The sequence below is a fragment of the Echiichthys vipera genome (genome assembly GCF_963691815.1).
Source record: "Echiichthys vipera genome assembly, chromosome: 14".
Taxonomy (NCBI): Eukaryota; Metazoa; Chordata; class Actinopteri; order Perciformes; family Trachinidae; genus Echiichthys; species Echiichthys vipera.
In genome coordinates, this window is record NC_139839.1 from 22,337,354 (window position 1) to 22,357,688 (window position 20,335).

A 20,335-nucleotide genomic window follows, 5' to 3' on the forward strand; every position below is an offset into this window, starting at 1 on the left:
CCATCCTAACTCCCTAATCACTATAATAACACTATTGCCTATTAAGGTCTTCAACATGACTTCATTTCCTCTGGACTCAGCCTTGACTTGGTCTCAACTGCCTTTGGACTTGGCTGGACTGGACCTGGTCTTGAACTTGACTTGGACTCGATTGAGATGAATACAGCCCTGCCTACATGTTTTATGCTCTTGATGTCTAAATTGACAGTGAAATGATGTTCTCATGTAGCAATTAAACATTTGTTTATCACCCTCTCATGCCTCTGGTCAGTGTGTACACAGTTCTTTTTTTATTATTTAGATCTGGAGCCAGGGGGAAGAAAGTGTCCTCAAAGCTCATGAGTTTCTCTCTACAGTGGTCCTGGCAGTTCAGCTCATCCTGCCAGCATAGCATCATGTGACCAAAGCATACCTTTTGAAGACTCACCATTGTTTTGAAAGGCTTTCCGTATTACATCAGCCAAATAAGGAAACTGGCGAAGCATCGACTTGTTCTTGAGAAGGACTGGTTATTCAGCAACATACAGGAAATGATACAAGTAATGCTTTGTAACTTGGTAGCAGAAGTGGTTCGATTACAGAGGTATTGTGATTCACGAGAGTACAATGTGATTGCAATATTGTTTGGTCAGTCCCAACAGTAAAAGCAATAGGACACTGGATTGTGTTTCAATGTTGTTGCACATGAACAAAGAGGTTGCGCGGCTATGTTAGACGGCAGCATATCCCAACTTACTTCCAGCTCATTTCTTATGGTATCATTGTTTTGTTCTGCATGGGTTTGCTTACAAAATGAAGGCCTGCATGACTCCACTGACTCCATTGTCCCTGTGCTCTTCTGCATTTTATATTGTTGGTGCTTTTCTTCCATGTAGTTGAGCAGATGCTTCACTTCCTCCTGCTGTCACCTTCACTTCTTCTTCACAGATCAACAATCCTCTTTTAGAAATAATCAATGACAGTCATGGAGGACCTGTAACTCTTAAGCTACACCACCTAGACAACCTGGGGTAAATTAACATTATGGATTAAGACAGGTGATTGCCTTTTTAGCCACATGTTGCATGGCTCTAAGGATGGGAATGTCATTAGGTCATGACTGAAATATCAAAGCAACTATTGGATGGATTGCCTTTACAAAAAATATACATCGTCCCCCAGTGGAGGTAGTAACTTTGGTGATAAGTGGACTTTTCATCAGTATCAGTTATTGTTCCTGCCAGACATCAGCAGTTAGCATGGCCAAGTTTTCACGCTGCCTCTTGGTTCACTCAAATTACTAATAATATCTTCTCATTACCATCTGGTGCATCTATCCATCAAGGGAGGTTGGGAATTATATGTCCAGGTTTTGAGACATTTGGCTCTGAGATTTCTACTTCCCAATCGGTAATAGAAACAAAGTGAGTAACACATAATTTGTGGTGCTCACAGCAGTTAAAAAATGATTAAAAAAATTCAACAGCAACATCCTTTTTCAGAATCAGTGTCACATGCAAAGGAAAAAAATGGATAATCCACTGAATTAACTGTGTACAATTCAAATAGAAACATTAAGAGATTCCTTTCACCTACATTGTATTGGGGTGGAGGCAGACACGTGTCAAGCTCGGACAAATAAACCCAACACTCTCATCAAAGTGGCAACATTTTATAGCAGAGGTGCTGGCCTCACCTGACATTAGTTTACCAATCCCTCAATTAAGACCATGCAACCCCCTCCCCCACTTGCACTCCCCAAAAGAAACCAAAATCTCACTCCAGCTGGTTGTTGAAAGTTGCCATCCCTTTTGTGAACATGTTAGCATGCTGACGTTAGCATTTAGCTCCAAGCAGAGTTGCTAGGATGGCAGTAGAGTTGTTTCTCAACAGAGAGAATAATTTATTTCCCAGCATAGCATAACATAAGATAGCACAGCATAGCATAGCATAACATAAGATAGCACAGCATAGCATAGCATAACATAAGATAGCACAGCATAGCATAGCATAACATAAGATAGCACAGCATAGCATAGCATAACATAGTATAGCAGTTTGGGCAAATTTGAATGATTGGAAAACATTGCATTGTTCCTATAGAGCATTTAAGGGTTTTTATTTAGACTGTCATTGAGCTTTTTTTTTTTTTTTTTGCAATCCTAGCAAAATCCTTACAATCCTGCCAAATCCTTGCAATCCTACCTAAGTCTAGACATGGTCATTTAGTGGCGATTTCCAATATATATTCATTTGGAATAGGCTTTAATCAGATTTAGATTTGGATTTCAAACGTGATTCCAAAATAAGATGTTCCATTTGCTAATCTCTGGAGATTAGAAAGCACACAAGTGAGAAAAAACATTAGGGAGACCTTTTATGTAATATTGCTACTAGTTGAATGTATTCTTAATGGAAAGTGAATGTTATTGTGACTGTGCATTTGCCACTTCCTTTCCTCTAACTAAGAATGAGGATTAGAAATGCAAAGCACCCCGCGGTATATGAAAGGAGAGAAAGTGAATTTTTGAGAGGGGTGATTCACCCAAAGTGTTTCCTACACAAAATGATGATAAAACATAAGAGGGCTTATTGTCTGAAAATGGTGACATGAGAGTAGGCAAATAAGCTGTGGCATATACACACTGTGTGTTTGTGTTGAGCTTATGTGGTTTGTGTCTCTGCCACAGCACGCAGGAAGAGAGTGTCAGTGGAAACGATAAGGTTTGACTGCACAGAGGAGGAGGTCCACCAGTGCTTGTGTGGTAGCTGTTGAGTTTTTTTACAACCAAGAGTCAAGAGTGAATTCCAACAAGGTCTGTTCACTAACATTGTGTGCTGCGTATGACAAAAAAGGGAAGAGTGAGGCAATGAAATTCCAGGAGATGCAGTGGGGATGTGGATGGGGAGTACGATGAAGACAGAGTGACCCTGTACAGAGAGAAAGAGAGAGAGAGAGAGAGTCAGAGAGAGAGAGAGAGAGAGAGAGAGAGAGAGAGAGAGAGAGAGAGAGAGAGAGAGAGAGAGAGAGAGAGAGAGAGAGAGAGAGAGAGAGAGAGAGAGAGAGAGCAGCGTGGGAGGGAGGAAGTACACTTCAGGACTTCTCATGAAGGGCGTCAGACGTTACTTATGAGAGGAGGCAGAGGACCTTTGGCATCAGTGAGGACCGAGGCAGAGGTGACCAGGAGGAGAAGTGGAGTCTGGGTGTTTATATGTGAGTGGGGTGAAGAGAGAGAGAGAGAGAGAGAGAGAGAGAGAGAGAGAGAGAGAGAGAGAGAGAGAGAGAGAGAGAGACCCTCCTCTCTGTGGGTCAACCGATGAGAGAAGATGAAGAGCCAAATCACCAACGCCATCTCTGACTTCTTCTTTGAATATGAGACCCCACGCCAGGTGCTGGTGAGGAACAGGAGGGTGGGAGTGGTGTGCCGTCTGATCCAGCTGGGGGTCCTGGCTTACATCATTGGGTAAGACCCACACATTCCTCCATTGTTTCTGTGCTCTTCAGGTAGGCAACAGGCAGCCTTGATTGCAGAGAGGGTTTGCATTGTCATGTTTCAACTTGTATGGAGTGACGGTCTGATGCAAAATGACCTCTCAGAGTGACCCTGCAAATTCCAACATTAGGTTTTTTGCTGGCTAGGATGTTTAGAGTGGCATGGGGACTAAGGCATCGTGTGCTGATCAAATTATCAGAAAAAAACATAATTTCTAGAAGGAAGACATCTCATAAGCCTTCTGGAAGGTGCCACCAATGGTCTGACATACATGCTAGAGCTTGCCAGTTCATGCCGTTGTTGACGCAGCAAACATGCACTGCAAACAAACTGTGAGTGATGACGGACTGAGTGATGACTGAAGAGAGTGAGAGCACGAGATCCTATCATCTGCTCCTATCAAGTTGAGACAAAAAAAGTGCAGCATTCTTGTTAACTTCTGCATATCTCTACACACTTGCTCTGACATGCGGAGTCCCAGGAAATTCATTCTGTGGAAGGGGAGTGTTGTTTTAAAATCAAAGCATCGATGGTTTCTGCTTTGGTTACTTTGAAATTAGTCATTGACCATTTGTGCTTGTGCATGTTCGCACTTGTGTGTGTGTGTGTGTGTGTGTGTGTGTGTGTGTGTGTGTGTGTGTGATTTGTCTCTGCACCTCTGAGCAGCAGAACCTGAGGAGCTGTGTGTGATGAACACGCTGAGGCATATGCTAACACATATAACAATCAACTGCTGCCCAATTCGCTGCCAAACGCAGAGACATGTTACCTTCTGCTGGTGACGTGATGATATGGGATTTTTGAGGACGGTACCAATTTTAGAGGGGGGAAAAAATCACAGACCACCCATGGTCGATAATTTAATTTTTGAGTTGCAAAGAAAAAATATCTTTTTTGTGTGGGTTGAGCACCATTATGACTATGCATAGCCCACAAATCATTTTTATTAAAGAACATATAACATTATTATTATACATTATACACTGTATTGCATTGATAACCAATTCTAGGAATGAACACTGAGAAAATAAAGAATAAATAAAAACTAAATGAATAGCTTTAAATAAACATTATGTTCAGTATCAGTCAATTGCTGACCATTTCAATAAAGAATAAATAAAAAAATAGAATTAATATCAAAATAAATAACATGCTCAGTATCAGACAATTGCCGGTCAATGAAAAAAAAGAATAAATACAAACAAAATAAATAGCTATATGACACCATTTCTAAATCATCGTTCAATCATCAATCATCATTTTCTGCATAATATGTTCTGTGAGATCACTTTTCCTATCAGTGCATATTGGAAAACGCCTACGATACAGAAAGATACAGAAAGCTCTGTGATAGGCCAACATTGTTAAATAAAATCGTCAGACTTTGGCTCTAGATGATGATAACCAAAAAATGGTAGAGACTGACAACTTTAAGAATATGCTCTCTTACTAATGGCAAGATTATCATTTATTTTCATTTTAAAAAGGGAAACAGGAAATGTTGGTTCCTCTATGTGATCCATATCTTGTCATGGTGCTTTAATGTTGAACACATTTATCTGGACGATCGTTTCTTTCATTTTAAACCATGAACAGTGTTAAGCTGAGATGACTGTGAACTGTGTTTTTAGTTGCTGTGCGCTGATATAAAGAAAAAGGGAACAGCCACAGTGTCGAGTACAGCTTTATTTCTCGTTGATATTAAGGGCAGATATTAAGGCTTGCGGTGCAAGACCGAGCTCCTCCTGTCACCTGCCTTTTGCAGTCATCAGGCCCCGTTTAGGCAGAGAAGTGATGGGCATGAAATGAGATGTGATTATTATTCTCCTCTTCAGGATTCAGCAGCATGCTGACAGGTCAGAGCAGAAGCCAGCCTGGATCTTTCAGGCACTGGCAGTGAACCGGTGAAGCACCGGTTGTCTTGTCAGGAACTTCAGATCTGACTTGCACATTTATTATTCTACTTTTTTCTTTGAAAAAACAGGAATTGAATGGAATTGTTGGTAGACTTATTTTATGGATGTATTTTTCGCTTTCATTATTTCAACTGCCAAATTCATTCTCCTAAATGAAAATATGCATCCTTATACAGTTTGGGAGGACATATACCAGTCAGTGCTCTGCATGAATCTCACACGATGAAACCTACATCAATGGCTTTGGAAATAATTGATAAATCAATCGAAAATGTCAAAAAAGCAAAGAGTAATTTAAGAGAACAGCAGCCTCAGCGAACCATAATTAATTCTCGTCTTGTCACTTTTAAGTTGACAGAAATGTCAATCTATTGTTTGCATTTCATAGTGATTAGCTGAGCTTTTTTTTTTTTTTTAATTCTAATTTGTCTCCACAAAATGAACACTAATCTCAGCGCCACAGTGCGGTGGGAAGAAAAGCCCTCCACACATCAAGGAGCCTCCTCCCTGCCTCCCTGTTCTGCGTCTGTCGGAGCAGATACAGATCTCACTTAGACTGCTGTTTTGGAAGATCCTTCCATTTTTTCACGCTCATGGGTTTCTTTATTTCATTCAGATGCTCTATTTTTTCTCTCCCTTCCTCTTCAATGTGAGCTCCAATTTACATAATTTGATTTGCCTAACAGATAGAAGTTGTAGCTCATGGTGCGGACAGTATGTTATTTGAATCTGCGTTTTTATCCGTCTGTTGCCGTAGGGTGCTTTCACTGGCCACAGACAAATGAACGTGTGTTGCAATACATGCTGTTCTATAGACTCTTGCTGGGGGGTAATTGCTTTTCACACCCTATATCAAATAGCTCTGCATGTGCGTATGTGTGTGTGTGTGTGTGTGTGTACACAGAGTATCTTCACAGTGCACACCAGCTGTTGCCCATATCTCCTCACCAGACACAAGTAGAGTCACACACTCTGCAAAAATAAACAAACTACTGCACCCGAGTGAGAGCAGAACAAACTTGGAATATTTCAAATTTAAAAACCAGGACTTTTACAGTAAATCTCATGTCTTTTTAGATTATCACCAGAGGTCCCTTTGCTTAAGTAAAAATACCAATAGAACAATGTAGAAATACGCCAGCAAGTATAAGTCATGCGTTCAAAATTCCAGTATTATCAGCTAAATGTACATAATGTTTTAAAAGTAAAAATACTTATGCTATGTAATTATGGCCCCTGTAACAGAAGTGTTTTTAAATGGGTTTTAATAAGATATTTAAAAGAGTTTACTGATTCTGCAGGCCTTATCTCCTCAGCCAGGTCGTTCCAGAGTCGAGGGGCCCTGGTTGCGAAGTTCATCTTTGGATTTAAACCTCAAATTTTATTATCAGATTGTTAATAATGTGAAAGCAACATCTTGCTGTTGTAGCCGATCATGGTCGAGTTAGTTTAACTACTTTTTGTATATTGGATTGTTTAGTCCACTGGTTCCGAAACTAAAGCGTCACCAGAACAGAGTTTGGGAAGAAGAAAAATTTTTTTTTTCATCTAATAATAATGTGTCCACCTTTGGCGTCAGACAGTCATTTAAATGAAACCATGTGAAAAGTTCTGAAGGGAAATATTGCATTGGTGAAACTGTTATAACTCATAGACATCTGAAACATGGCGTTGGGAACAATGCTTTAACAATGAATTATTTTTCATAAGCCTCTCATATGTTTATTTTAATGTAAAATGTTAATCTAGTCAAAATGTGAATTGGATGTATAAAGTAACATTAAATATAAATACCCAAGAACTTTAAAATAGCCCACCTCAAAATTGAACTTAATTACAGTAAATGAACTTAGTTATTTTTAACCACTGATTATCACAATTCTTGGAGGAGTTATTTGTTCACACTGATAAACATGTATTTTTAACTTGTATTCCAATGAAGCCTTTGAACTGAAAAAGAAACTGGTAAAGTTTCATAATTGCTCATAGACAACAGTCAGCATTGCATCTCCCATTAACCAAAACTGTTTTTACTTTATATCGGAGCTGCCTTCACATCCCTGTTGTGTCAGTTTGCTGCAACCCTCCGACGCATTTGAATAGATTTTAAAACTAGCAAGCTGCCACTTTGAAAAACACATTAGTAAAAGTCTGTACTATTCACTACGTGCGTCATGTGTCTCAGTGGTGCTAAAGGGACGACCGATAAAGTACCACCACTATGACATATAACAACCACAATCACTTGCACGTGTCTCTATGAGGCTTGCTGCTGGCATGAAGGACCGCTCTGCAGAATGTTGACATCACAACGACACATGCCCTTGCCTGTGGGGTTTGCGCGGTTGGCTGGGATGGAGTGGGAGTCTGAGGTGCTGACAGACCTGACCTGATGCTTTTTGTGTTTTGTACAGGTGGGTGTTCATTTATGAGAAAGGCTACCAGTCCACAGACATAGCCGTGAGCTCTGTCTTCACCAAAATGAAAGGAGTGGGCTACACCAACATAAATGGAACTGAGAGAGTCTGGGATGTGGCCGACTACGTCTTCCCTTCACAGGTCGGTGACTGGTCGGCTGAAACCTTTCACGCATGCAGGAACATTTAATATGTGTTCATTACATTACTCCTAAGTAGTCAAGAATGTGTTTTGGGTTTGCTAGGATTACAGTAAATCTGGGTCAAAGTCAGATGTCATGAAGTCAACATCCACAGTCCATGAATCGAACTGCCAGAGTGAATAAACATCAGGCTGAGTCAGAGAAACATTGTCGAAATGCTTTGAAGAAAGCTGCTCAGCACATGGATTGTGATGAAGTAGCCTATGAGGTTTAGTCATGCTTTAAAAAACATCCGTGTTTGTTCCAGTGAGGACACTAGGATGAAGCAACTGCTGTTGATTTGTAAATTTGACCAGGATAAGTATCTGTCTTTGTCGTTGGATGTGACGGCAAAGACCGAACAAAGAGAGACTCTGGTCAAATCTTTGTTTACCTAAAATGTCGCTGTGTCCTCCCATCTGTGGCAAAGACATAAAGAGACACAATGAAGACTGTCATGTTTGCTTTGAGATCTGGGTGTGGGCCTTTTTTTCAATTAGAGTTGGTTTGGCTCATGGTTTGGTATGATAAACCCAACCAACCAACCAACAAGATGAAAAGGTCAGGTATAACACCTCACACTTTGATCAGGTAACTATCGAGTATGACTCCACTTTCATGCTGAAACCAACCTCTTTGTCTGAGTATTCCCCAGACAGTCATTGTTTTACTAGTTAAGTGTATCTCTTTTGTTTCACGTACTGTAGGATTAGATGTGGATTAATGCACAGGTTCATTGGCCCCACATGTACAAGGGCCCCAGATTGATTATTTTTGCTTATTTAAATTTACTTTAAAAAGCGACCCTAATTCGCACGTAAGAAACATTCAATAAATGAAGCAGTTGATTGGGTAGATTTCCAGTCAGCCTTTCCAATGGCCATGTTAAAAAGGTCTTTGGTTTTCAAACAATATGTCACTGCTCCTAGGCAGCATAAGCCCAACGGCTAAACTAAACAGAGTGTTCTGTATTGCCCCAGATAGTGTACCTGTTTGTTCAGAAAACTAAAAATGTAAACTAAAAAAAGCTTACAGATGCACTGCAAAGGCCTTTTTCTGCAGCATTGCTGTTTTTAGTAAAGGCTGTCTCAATATGCTAGTTCACCCCAAATAGAGTAGAATAGAATAGAATAGAATTGAATAGAAATACTTTAACGATCCCAAGCTGGGAAATTGCAGTGTAACAGCAGCATTACACACAGACACATCCTAACAGTAATATCAAAATACAATATAAAAGATACCTAAAAAATAAAATGTATAAATAAGCGGTCTAATTGTAGTAGAAATGTAAACGTATAATTATCTAAGGTGAAGTGGACAGATTATGAGAAAAACATAAGGTGCTTGCGATTGAATTGACATGTGGGCCATGTAATATTTGTATCACCCAAGCATGGCGCTAAATTACTATTTTTCTGGTAAAGCATGATGAGTAAGAAGGGGCCCCACAGCCTAGAGGCCCATAACCACCTTAATCTGCTCGTGTGTAGGGTGGTTTCATTTGAGTGAGACCTATATAAATAGCACAATACTTTATGTTCTGGATATGAAAATAAACGTAAACAGTTAGGAATACTGCAGTACACGATCTCATCACCTTGTCAGTGATATCACCTTACATCAAGAGCTTAACAGTCAGAAAATTATATCAAAATATACAGATTTTTTTTTCTCTTTGGCTCTTTCACTTTTTCGCCAAGAGTTTGATTAGAAGATTAATACCACTCCCAGGTAACCGGGTCACAAAATCTCCCTGCCAGCACCTGTAACTGTGTGTTCAGACAGGAAAGAGTGTGTGCAAATACAGAGCCAATGCAAATATGTGATTAGACATGAATTTGAACAGGAGAAATGAAATTGAAAGACCTGGAGTTTTCAGCGTTCTCAGTTCAGTCAGAGGCTGAGCTGTCAGAAATACACACTGTCTGTTGGTGCCTGGGTTGCAAGGGGCTCATGCCTATGTTCCCCAGTCGCATAAGCCTATGCCTCCACTGATTTTATTTAGAATTTTGTTAGGATTAGGTGTTACGGTTAGGGTTAAGGTGAGGGGCAGTGTTAGTAGGTAGGATTTGGGTCTACATCAGTGGTGATTGCTCTAAGACTGCAAGGTAAGCTCAGCTTCCCCTCAAATGTCCAGTGATAAAATATGTACTGCTGTGTGTACATTTCATTGACTAAAAATACGTGCTAGAAAGAATCAGAATCAGCTCCTTATCACAGGTAACCGGCCCAACTCCCTTCTCATTCATCCCCACAGCACCACAGCGCTTTACACAGTCGGACGCTCAGCTTCTACTGACTTCAGTGGGGAAGCGTGGAGCGGGTTGTTCCACTGAAGCCAAACTAGACGCTCATTGGATAAATGCCGGGCTTTGTCCCGCCCTTCTAACGCTCAGCCTCTCTCTGGGGGTCTATGGGGCAGTGGGCTGGCCCGGACGCTCAGCTTCTGCCTGATGATTGGATGAGCTGTCTGAGGCGAAATCCTTTTTTGATTGACAGCTAAATGAGCGAATCAGCTATCTTGAAGAATAAACATCCAGTGGAGCATTTTCCAAGTTTTTCATTCCGTTGTTCTGAACTGATCCGGAGACTTTGCCGACTTTGTCTTTGTTAAAAATGACTTGCGTTGTGTTTGGTGACTGTGTTCTGTCACTCTGCGGTTTCTTTCCCCAACAAACAGCGGCAGCTGCGGAGCTTCTCCCCCCGTCACGATCACTAGCACTAACAGGCAGTCACACTTCACAGTAGCCCGGCGCAGCAGCTCCAGCTGGGCCAAGGCTGTTTAAGCAGCCTAGCTCTGCTGCCATTGAGAGGACACTGGTCAAGTCCCTGGAAAAGACGCCTAGTTGGTACGACAAGGTCACAGATCATTTTCTCGAAAAGGAACAAAGGCTAGAATTTACATATAAATAAACAAACACATTTATGATGTAGGCTGAAAAAATAAGCTTCCGCTCTTTGAAAGACCAGCAGCTGCCATTGGTCTACATAGGTCTATTTGCCGGGGAATTCGGTACTGATTATGGAAAAAATGACATAAGACCCTTTCTGTGAAAAGCGAGGAACATCAGGGAACACCTTTTAAAAAAAAAAAAAAGAGTCCTGTGTTCCCCGTTCACATACAAAGCGGGGAACATAGGTGCGTTCCCGCTGCTAGCTAGCTTACAGCTAATGTCTGCAGAGTTTGTGTAAAAAAAAATGTATTCACTTTTCTTAAAACACCTTTGTAATGTATAGCATATGTAAGCTACTGTAAATCACAACTTTTTACACTTTTCGAAATTCAGTAATCAAGATGTAACGTAAAGTGATTAAGTTAGATGAGAATATTGATAGCACTCTCATGTCCATGCATTAATGAAGCTGGAGATAGTAAGTGGTTAGCTTAGCAAAGCGTAAAGACTACGCTCAGGAGAAAAAGCTAGCTGGCTTCTTTTACAGGGTGTTGCCTCACATAACACCACTTAACACCAAACATTGTTTTGTATGTAGCATATAAAAGTGATAGTGCGCTTTTAGAAATGCTGGTGGGTGAATTGTGTTACCTTCAGGAAGAGCCAGGCTAGCCGTTTCTTCCTATTGCCAGTATATGATAAGCTAAGCTAACAGTCTCCTGGCTCTAGCTTAATACTTAAAGTACCACACAAAAAGGGGAGTGGTGTCAGTCTCCTCAAAAAGAGCAAATAGGGTATGTCCCAAATGTCAAACTATTGAAAATCAACATGTGACTTTAGGGAGGTTTTGGTTTTTGGTTTGAAGCAGGGTCATCTGTGGGACACAAAAGATTAATGTTTGACACGCTGTCTACAATAAACTCTAGCAAGTTACACAACAACTACTTTATCACTTATCAGGTCATTTTATGGAATAATTTTAATACATGTTACATATGAATTATTGTCATTCTAAACCTCAGGGAGACGCATCTTTTGTGGTGATGACAAATTACATCATAACTGAAGGTCAGAAGATGGGAAAGTGTCCAGAGGTAGGTTAAAATGCTCCCTGCCCTTTTTCCTTCTCCCTCTGACTTACACACTTCCATAAATAGTCAAGCTAAACAGGAATTGTGTCTCATTCCAAGACTGTTTTGTAATTGGGTAATTGTGTCGAATAGCAGAAAACTTAATGGCCTCAAGATGGCACAAACAGCAGTTTCTGTATGCCGCATAACATCACAGTAAATGTAAATCCTTATCTTGTTTTCATGTTGTTCCCATCTACATTCCACAGTTTGTGGCCACACACTGACCCCAATCTCTTGTTTATAACAGCTCCCAGGCAAGCACAACTGCAGCTCAAACGCTGACTGTGAAGGAGGGAGATACAAACGTACGGGACATGGTAAATCCTGACGGCCTGACAGTGTGTGACAGCAGCAGTCCTCACTGCGTAACCGTCTCTCTGTCTGTGGCCAAACTCTAAACAGCAGATCTTTGGCTTTCTGCTATCTTCTTCTGTTTTGCCAGGGACGAAAGCTCTTATTACTTCTTAAAGGCAGTGAAAGGACCGAGATGCACTGAGGGAGGTAGAGAAGAATTTAAAGTTATGGAGCAGTCTGTTTGCAAAATGGGTTGTGGCTCTTTGAGAACTGCTATAGGATGGGCTCACATGGTTGGAACTAACTGACTCATCATTGTCCTTGCTAAGATAAACATTTTGATGGAATTGAAGCATTGCTCTTTTCCAGCACAAAGAAAAAAAAGGGATTAAAATCAACAACCTCAGTCTTAGCAACCAAACACAGTGTTTGTGTTCGGTTCAAAGCTTGTTAATCGTCAAAGTGTGCAAGTAAAACCATGCCTTAAGCAAGTAGACATATGCATATAGTATATAAGCACCAACGTCACAATAAACCCTGTGCATGAGCAGACACAAATCATAAGTACACAGAGACATTGAAAACAAATATCCATTCAGACAAGATCTTTTTATTAGGTCCAAACATATGCAGTATCCTCAGTGAGTTCAAAGAGCAGTTACATAAATTTATCGTCCTCCATCCGGCCCAGGGTTAAATCTGAAGCCTTTCAAGCCCCACATCGACTTCAATAAGACCAATGTTGGCCAAAGCTTTAGATGTGTCTGTTTAAGACCAGTCACATTCACCTTGAGGTGCCAGTATCTCTTTAGAGGCGACGTACTGTCTCCGTGCTTGTAGATAAGCAAACATTGGAGGGCGTCCCTGTAGCTGAACAGACTGGTGGGCTCCAGCGAAACGTCAGAGACAGAAGCTGAGTGACCAAACGCCTGCTGGATAGCTGTCTGAACCATCACATGATGAGAGAGACTGATACTGGCAAAGCAAATCACATGGAGAGACATTCTGTTAGGATCGGGGCGAGATAAAGGAAACAGCTATTTCAGCGCTTGCCTTGCTCTGTTTTATATTTTTGCTTGCTTCTGTTGATGCTAGCTCGAGATAATATGATAAAAGTGGAGGCGGAGAATGTTTAGAATTGCTTTAATGTTAAAGCCTATATGTCTTTCTTTCTATTGCTGCTCAAAACACAATTCCAGCGTAAAATCATCCCATGGTCTTTTTTCGGCACTTACACACATCAAATAAGCCATTGAGACAGTTTTTTTCTTGTATACACTATTAACGGAGATATCCCGGACAGTCGCTAACAGTCGCTAACAGCCGGACGTGGCTAAATGGTAATGGTAAATGGTAAATGGACTTGTACTTATATAGCGCCTTTCCAGTCTTCTGACTACTCAAGGCGCTTTCACACTACTGCTCACATTCACCCGTTCACACAAACATTCACACAGATGGCGGTGGACATCTACATACCATCTAATCTAACCATTCACACCACACTTACACACCCATGTGCAGCACAGGGAGCAATTCAGGGTTCAGTTTCTTGCCCAAGGACACTTCGACATGCGGACCGGGGGAGCTGGGGATCGAACCGCCAATCCCTTAGAACGGAAGACGAACCACTCTTCCACTGATCCACAGCTGATTAGCTTGGAGCATTACAGTGATGGCATTAAAACGGCTTTAATACTGCTAGAAAATGACAACAAACCTCTGCAGTAGCATGAGAAGAGTCCCTACACATAAAACGAAGCACTAACAACGTAGTTAATGAACCCAGAGTTTATTAAAAGAGTGTTTTGAAAGATTTACCTACTGGCCCCTGTACCAGCTCCTCTCATAGTAAAGTCCATTCAAGTCGATGACCAAATGCAAAGGAAGGAGCCCGTTGATGATTTTAGAGATTTGGTGTTATTTGGAGCAGTATCAGTGGTTAAAAAAGTTGTTTTAATGCCTCACCGTACTGCCCCGAGCTAATCAGTGTTAGTCACATCTGGCTGTTAGCGACTCTCATGGATTTCTCCGTAAATTGTTTATACACGCAAAAAACTGTCTCGATGGCTTATTTGATGTATGTAAGTGCCGATAAAGACCATGGGATGATTTTATGCCGGATTTACACATTCAGTTATGTGTCTAATGATGAACTCTTCTATTTCAAGGAGAAATGACGGGAGTCTGTGTGAATGACACGAAGACCTGTGAGGTGTTGGCTTGGTGCCCTGTTGAGGATGATCTCAACATACCAGAGTATGTGTCAACACGTGACGTTTCATTTGTGATGATTAACTTGATTACTGTATCTGTGTCTGTACATGAGAAATATAATCTATATTTTGCTATTCACTATGCTGGATCTGACACCATTCTCCCATGTGTTTATTCCCATCTAGTCCTCCTAGGTTGATGTCTGCAGAGAACTACACACTGTTCATCAAAAATTCTGTAACTTTCCCCTTATTTGACGTCTCCAGGTGATGGACCTCATTCATATCAAACTAAATTTAGCTCAGATTGATAAATAGAAATAAGCAAGTTATGTTCACATGCTATCACAGCTGTTTCCTATAACAAATTATGATAAATAAAAAGCAAAAAATGAGGGAATCTGAATTACATTACAGGAATTGTAGGATCCTCATTCTGAATTTTTGACTCATACTTGGAATTAAAATTCAGGGCACATTGGTTTCTACTGTAGTGATTTGGACTTTTCCTTTTAAAATCTTTTTATCCCAAGTCCTCAAACTTTGTGTGTGAAAAGGACCCACTCAGGGCTTGTTGAAGGAGGCTGAGACATGTGTCTGAGTGTGACCTAAATTACCGCAGTATCCCTTTAAGGTTGACACTTTTGAAGTGTAAACTTGTCTTGTTGGTAAAAGCAAGCAAGCAAAAATGTCATAATACTCATCTTAAATTACAGATTTTGTGCCTTTAATAGTGCAGATAAGTAAATCTTAGATGGTCAGTCAACAATATTTGTGGTTCATGCAGAAATCATACACAGGAATGTATCCATCTATTATATGCAAACAAACTTTGGATACTAAAAGAGCTTTGTTTTTATGTGTTTTTATAACGACCAGTTGTGCTTTCAGGAGTAACCTGGTGGAGGGTATAGATGCTGGATACATCAGCAAATGCCTTCATCATCCAGAGGATGCTCCACTGTGTCCTATATTCAAACTGGGAGACATAGTTAAATGGTCCGGCTTCAATTTCGAAACAATAGCCACAGTGGTGAGTTCTTAATACCACCGAATGGATAGAAATGATTGATCTGGTGGAAAGGCAGATTTCCACTGCATCTAGTCACAGCTGCACAGTTGTCTTTTTGTCTTTTGTTTCTTGTAGTATAATAGAGACTTGTACTGTGCATTATTTGCCTGTGTCCTGACAGGGAGGGGCCATTGGTATTGTGGTGGACTGGACATGTAACTTCGATGTGGCTGTAACACACTGTAAACCAGAATACAAATTCCACGGCCTGTACGGAAACCCTACAGAAACAGACAAAGCCAGAGCTTCAGTGGGCTACAATTTCAGGTGTGTAAATAAACTTGAATGAACACAGGCTCAGGTGTTTACACTGCAGAAGTCCTTTTTATAACTTTTTACTTTTTATATTTTGGCCTGTTATCGGGAAGGTTTTCGTTGCCACCGTACTCTACGGGGGAATTGTTGGGTCTATGTAAATCATAAATAAGTCATAGAGTGTGGTCTTTACCTAGTCTGTAAAGTGTCCTGAGATAACCTTTGTTAGGATTTGGCACTATAAATAAAATTGAATTGAAAATAGAATTGAATTGAAATACACATAGTTGCTTTCTCACTCAGAGTTATGTGAGAAGTTTGATACCATTCTCATGTTTGTCCCTTATGTATGAAGCTTGAGCCAGTAGCCAGTTAGCTTAGGGTAGCATAAAGACCGGAAACAGCTGCTGTAGTTTTATTGGGTGTACATAACACTCAATAAAACCATGAAGCTTTAAACGTAAGATTTTTTTTTTATCGCTTAAACAAACTATATAAACCATGTTAATTTTAGATGTGCTGGTAAGTATGTGGACTTTTTGCATTTTGTATGCTAACAGCTAGCCTATTGTCTCCTGACTGTAGCTTGTTATTGAAAGGACATACATGAAAATAACAGATACACACACACACACACACACACACACATACACACATACGGACAATGACAATATTCATACAGAGGGAGAGAGAGATGAGAAAGTTTACTGTATTCTATGTGGCAGATGTTCTATATGTTTTCCAGCCAAGGACTCCTAACAAGATATATTTCTATTTCTTAGACATATAAAAGAACAACACAAGAGAAATGATTGTATTAGAAAGATATTGGACATTTCATAAACATATCTGTAGACAGATAACATTTGTTAAATTAGAACGTAAATATAAACTATTAGGCTATAGATCAGAAAGTGTAAATATTTTTCATTGAACTATGAAGCCTTTTGTTTTTTTGTTTTTTTAAAAAGTCTTGATAATTTATATTTCTAATGAATTAATCTGAAAACTTTTCACGCATCCCCTGTCACAATGCCCTGGACCCCACATTTATCACTGTTGTGTAGGACTATAGTATTTGCTTAACTGAAATAATTATGGCATGGCTTTGAAGACATCCCATGCAGTTATAGTCAACACCCCTAAGCCAATCAGCACTACCTAAATTCTATCCTAATAATACCTCGGACAGAAAACAGAAACAGGTACCAGCCTGAAGCGATAGACGAACAAGCAACTAACTGAAAGTCAGAGCAGAGGCTGAATGTCTGATGAGTTTACTGAAGTGCATGATGTTTACTTGCCCTCAGTAAAACAGCACAACGTGGCCCTCTGAGATTTGTTTCAAACTGTCGCTTATTATTTATGTATTCTGTGAATAGCCTGCTCTCTGGGCTCACAGGCGTGATAATGATACTATTTAGGTAGTGCTAATTGCCTTTAGGGGTGTTGAGTATAATTGCATGGGAAGTCTTCAAAGCCGTGCCATATTTATTACCATTTCTATTTAGTAACAATTCATTACATTCTGAAGGTTTAAAGGCCCTTGTGTTTTCACTGTAGTGTCTTACACGGGAGAAAGGTGCTTTTAAGCAACAGAATCTCAAACGGATGATATGAATAATGTGGGAAATGTATATATTAACGCACTATGTAACATATTGTGATCATTCCCAATGCGGATTGCAGGTATGCAAAACATTATTTGGAGGACAGAATTGAGAAGAGAACTCTGCTCAAAGTGTTTGGGATCAGGTTCGATATCATTGTGCAGTCACTGGTGAGTAAATATTTCAATATTTTTATTAATATTAATAAGAAACAGTCACAGAAAAGGAATGCGTGTCCTTCACAGGCAAGAAAGTTTGATATCATCCCAACACTGACAGCTATAGGCTCTGGAGTGGGCATCTTCGGAGTGGTACGTTACAAGCATGTGTACTTGCAATGATTATTTATCATCCGTGGAATATTTTGTATATAAACTACAATAATTCTGATTTCACAGGCGACTGTAGTATGTGACTTGGTGCTGCTCTATTTGCTACCAAAAAGAGAATTTTACAAGAACATGAAATTCAAACATACAAACGCACATGTACAGGTAAGCTTTGTGACAAAGTGGTAATGTGACTCTGTTGTGATGTGAATTCAGTTTGAACACGAGATGGCAGCAGAGAGGCTTTTCAACATGACACTCCAGACAGACACAGAACAGACACCAACAGTGCAGTTCCCCAACATCTTTTGGATGCATTTCAGTTTTTTTTGTAAAGGAATGCTATACACCAGAAACTCAAACACGAGCACACAGTAGCACAAACATTAACCTTGAGATTAATGCTGTTTATGCCTATAACATTCACGGGCAGTGCAGGAGCATCTAACAGCCGCTTATCTGATAGAAGATGAAATCTACCATCCCATTCCACCCCAGACAGTTTCTCTCTTTAACTGAAACAGGCAGAACACTTTGTATTTACAGCATGACAGCGTGTCGCTTGGTTTAGAAACAAGCGTCTATTACACCCTCGAAGCAAATGCAAGACAAGTCCCAGGCTCTGGCCAGTCCAACGTGAGTGAATGTAGAATGTTAGACAGTAGAGCAGATTCTTTACTTTTTCTATCATGAGGAGAATCCTTTTTGTCGTTCCCTGAGAGCTCTAAACGTCTCCTATCCTGTGACTTTTATCTTCCAGGACCCTGAGTCAGACGCAGGTAGCATAGAGACAGAGGTATCCAGAGTAAGATATTCATATATTTCTCATAACACTATAGCTTATTTGCGTTTTTTGTTATGGTTGATGTGTTATTTATCTTCTATTCCTCTGCAGAAGTGACCTGGGAGCAAACTGTAAAGGGACTTTGAAGGAATACTCAACTGGGACCCTACAAGACAACACACACACACTCAAAATGAACTCAGGATTGAAAAGGACACAAGTTTAAAGACATTGCTCCACGTCCTCCTTTTCTTGGGCATCTTCTACCAACATCTTCCCTCTCTAACAGCCACCCTGAGTGGCTGAGTCTTGCTGTTGTATGTAAAGCTTTAGCGTAGCTCAGCTGTATGTGTACTTTTTTGGGTGTAACTCGGTTTGCTTTTGTTGACACTTTGGGCGTTACCGCTACTTACTCCATATCCGTGCAGGTGAAAGAACACTTTCTGGCACTTCAGTGCTTCTGTGTGTCCAATACCTCTGTTGCCGTCTTTGTCAAAACAAGAAATACACACATAGTGTGTGAATATGCCACCGTCAGAGTGATTTACCCCCCTATGTGCACATGTGATCAGCAATAAAAGATGTACATCAATATTCCTGCTCTTTCTTTTGTGATAGTGCAAACAAGAATACAGGCAACATAAAATAATTCACATGATCTTTTTTTATTGTCTTTGATTATGTCCAAGTGTACAAAAGGCATGCAAAAAATAGCTTCTTTATATATATTGGTACATATTTACATTGTAACAACTACATTCCATAGGGATGTGCCATGCTTCTGTTTCTGTATGAGCGACACAGGCGAGGGAGTTCATTCAGAGAAGTGCACAAGACAACGCCAGACAGAGACAGCAGTCAACTTCAACACACATTGGGACATTTAAGATACACAGCAGGACTGACTGAACATTATCTACAGACTCACTCTCCCACAGTCCTTTTGATAGAACTATGGCCTGTGTTGTGACTGCAATCATTGATTTTTCCTCAGTGTTTCACTGAAGCAACAACACTAAGCAAGAAAGCATTAAGAGTGAGCAAACCCCCGACAAGGATGCACAATTTAATATTTATATCTAATATGTATCTAGACCCAGATCTGCATCAAAATAGCAACAGCGAATTGTGCTGATTTTTGGAGAATATCTTAAGTCTGTAAGTATTAGGGCTTTCTCCAAGGATGAATTGTGTAGCATTGAAAGAAAGACCACAAACTTATGGCCATTTATACGCATCATGTGCTATAGAACCACTTCTAGGCAAAATTAAATGAAATTCAGCAGGATTGATCAGCGTGGATGCAATATGTGCAAATGCCATTTAAAGTACAAGTGTGTAAGATTTGGTGGCATCTTTCGGTGAGTTAGCAGATTGCAACCAAGTGAAACGTCTCCCGTGTGCCAAGCATTGTAGGTAGGTGAACAGTGGACAACAAGAAAATGCAAAAGGTCCTCTGTAGAGCCAGTGTTCGGTTTGTCCGACATGGGGGACTCCTGTGGAAGAGGACCCTCTCTGGGCTTGTTGAAGGAGGCTGAGACGTGTCTGAGCATAAAAAGTGCTCCAAATTCACACGGTCTATTTTACCAAACGATCAGTACCCTGCTCAGTATAGAAGAATTAATATTTTGAATACGTTTGACCAACCAGCAGTATCTAAACTGAGAACAAAGTCCTTCAAATGTCCAGTTCCACCCAAAACAAAGTGGATTCCCTGTGAAGTAATGAATGATTTCTACCCTTCCAATGATTTTTTT

General features: G+C 40.3%; 1 protein-coding gene across 3 annotated transcripts; it reads left to right on the forward strand.

The window, feature by feature from the left end:
* The first annotated feature begins 3,107 nt into the window (after positions 1 to 3,107).
* p2rx1 (purinergic receptor P2X, ligand-gated ion channel, 1) lies at positions 3,108 to 19,172 on the forward strand. 3 transcript variants are annotated; one of them, XM_083926773.1, is made up of 13 exons: positions 3,108 to 3,443; positions 7,804 to 7,948; positions 11,908 to 11,979; positions 12,266 to 12,335; positions 14,484 to 14,571; positions 14,715 to 14,795; positions 15,420 to 15,561; positions 15,722 to 15,867; positions 17,545 to 17,635; positions 17,711 to 17,776; positions 17,864 to 17,959; positions 18,555 to 18,599; positions 18,690 to 19,172. In XM_083926773.1, exons 1-13 carry the CDS (start codon positions 3,307 to 3,309, stop codon positions 18,693 to 18,695), a joined length of 1,185 nt encoding a protein of 394 aa, XP_083782899.1. In that variant the 5' UTR covers positions 3,108 to 3,306; the 3' UTR covers positions 18,696 to 19,172. The 3 variants fall into 3 exon arrangements, with proteins under 3 accessions (XP_083782899.1, XP_083782900.1, XP_083782901.1); XM_083926774.1 differs by having other exon boundaries at positions 18,555 to 18,590; XM_083926775.1 differs by having other exon boundaries at positions 12,266 to 12,323.
* Positions 19,173 to 20,335: the final 1,163 nt, after the last annotated feature.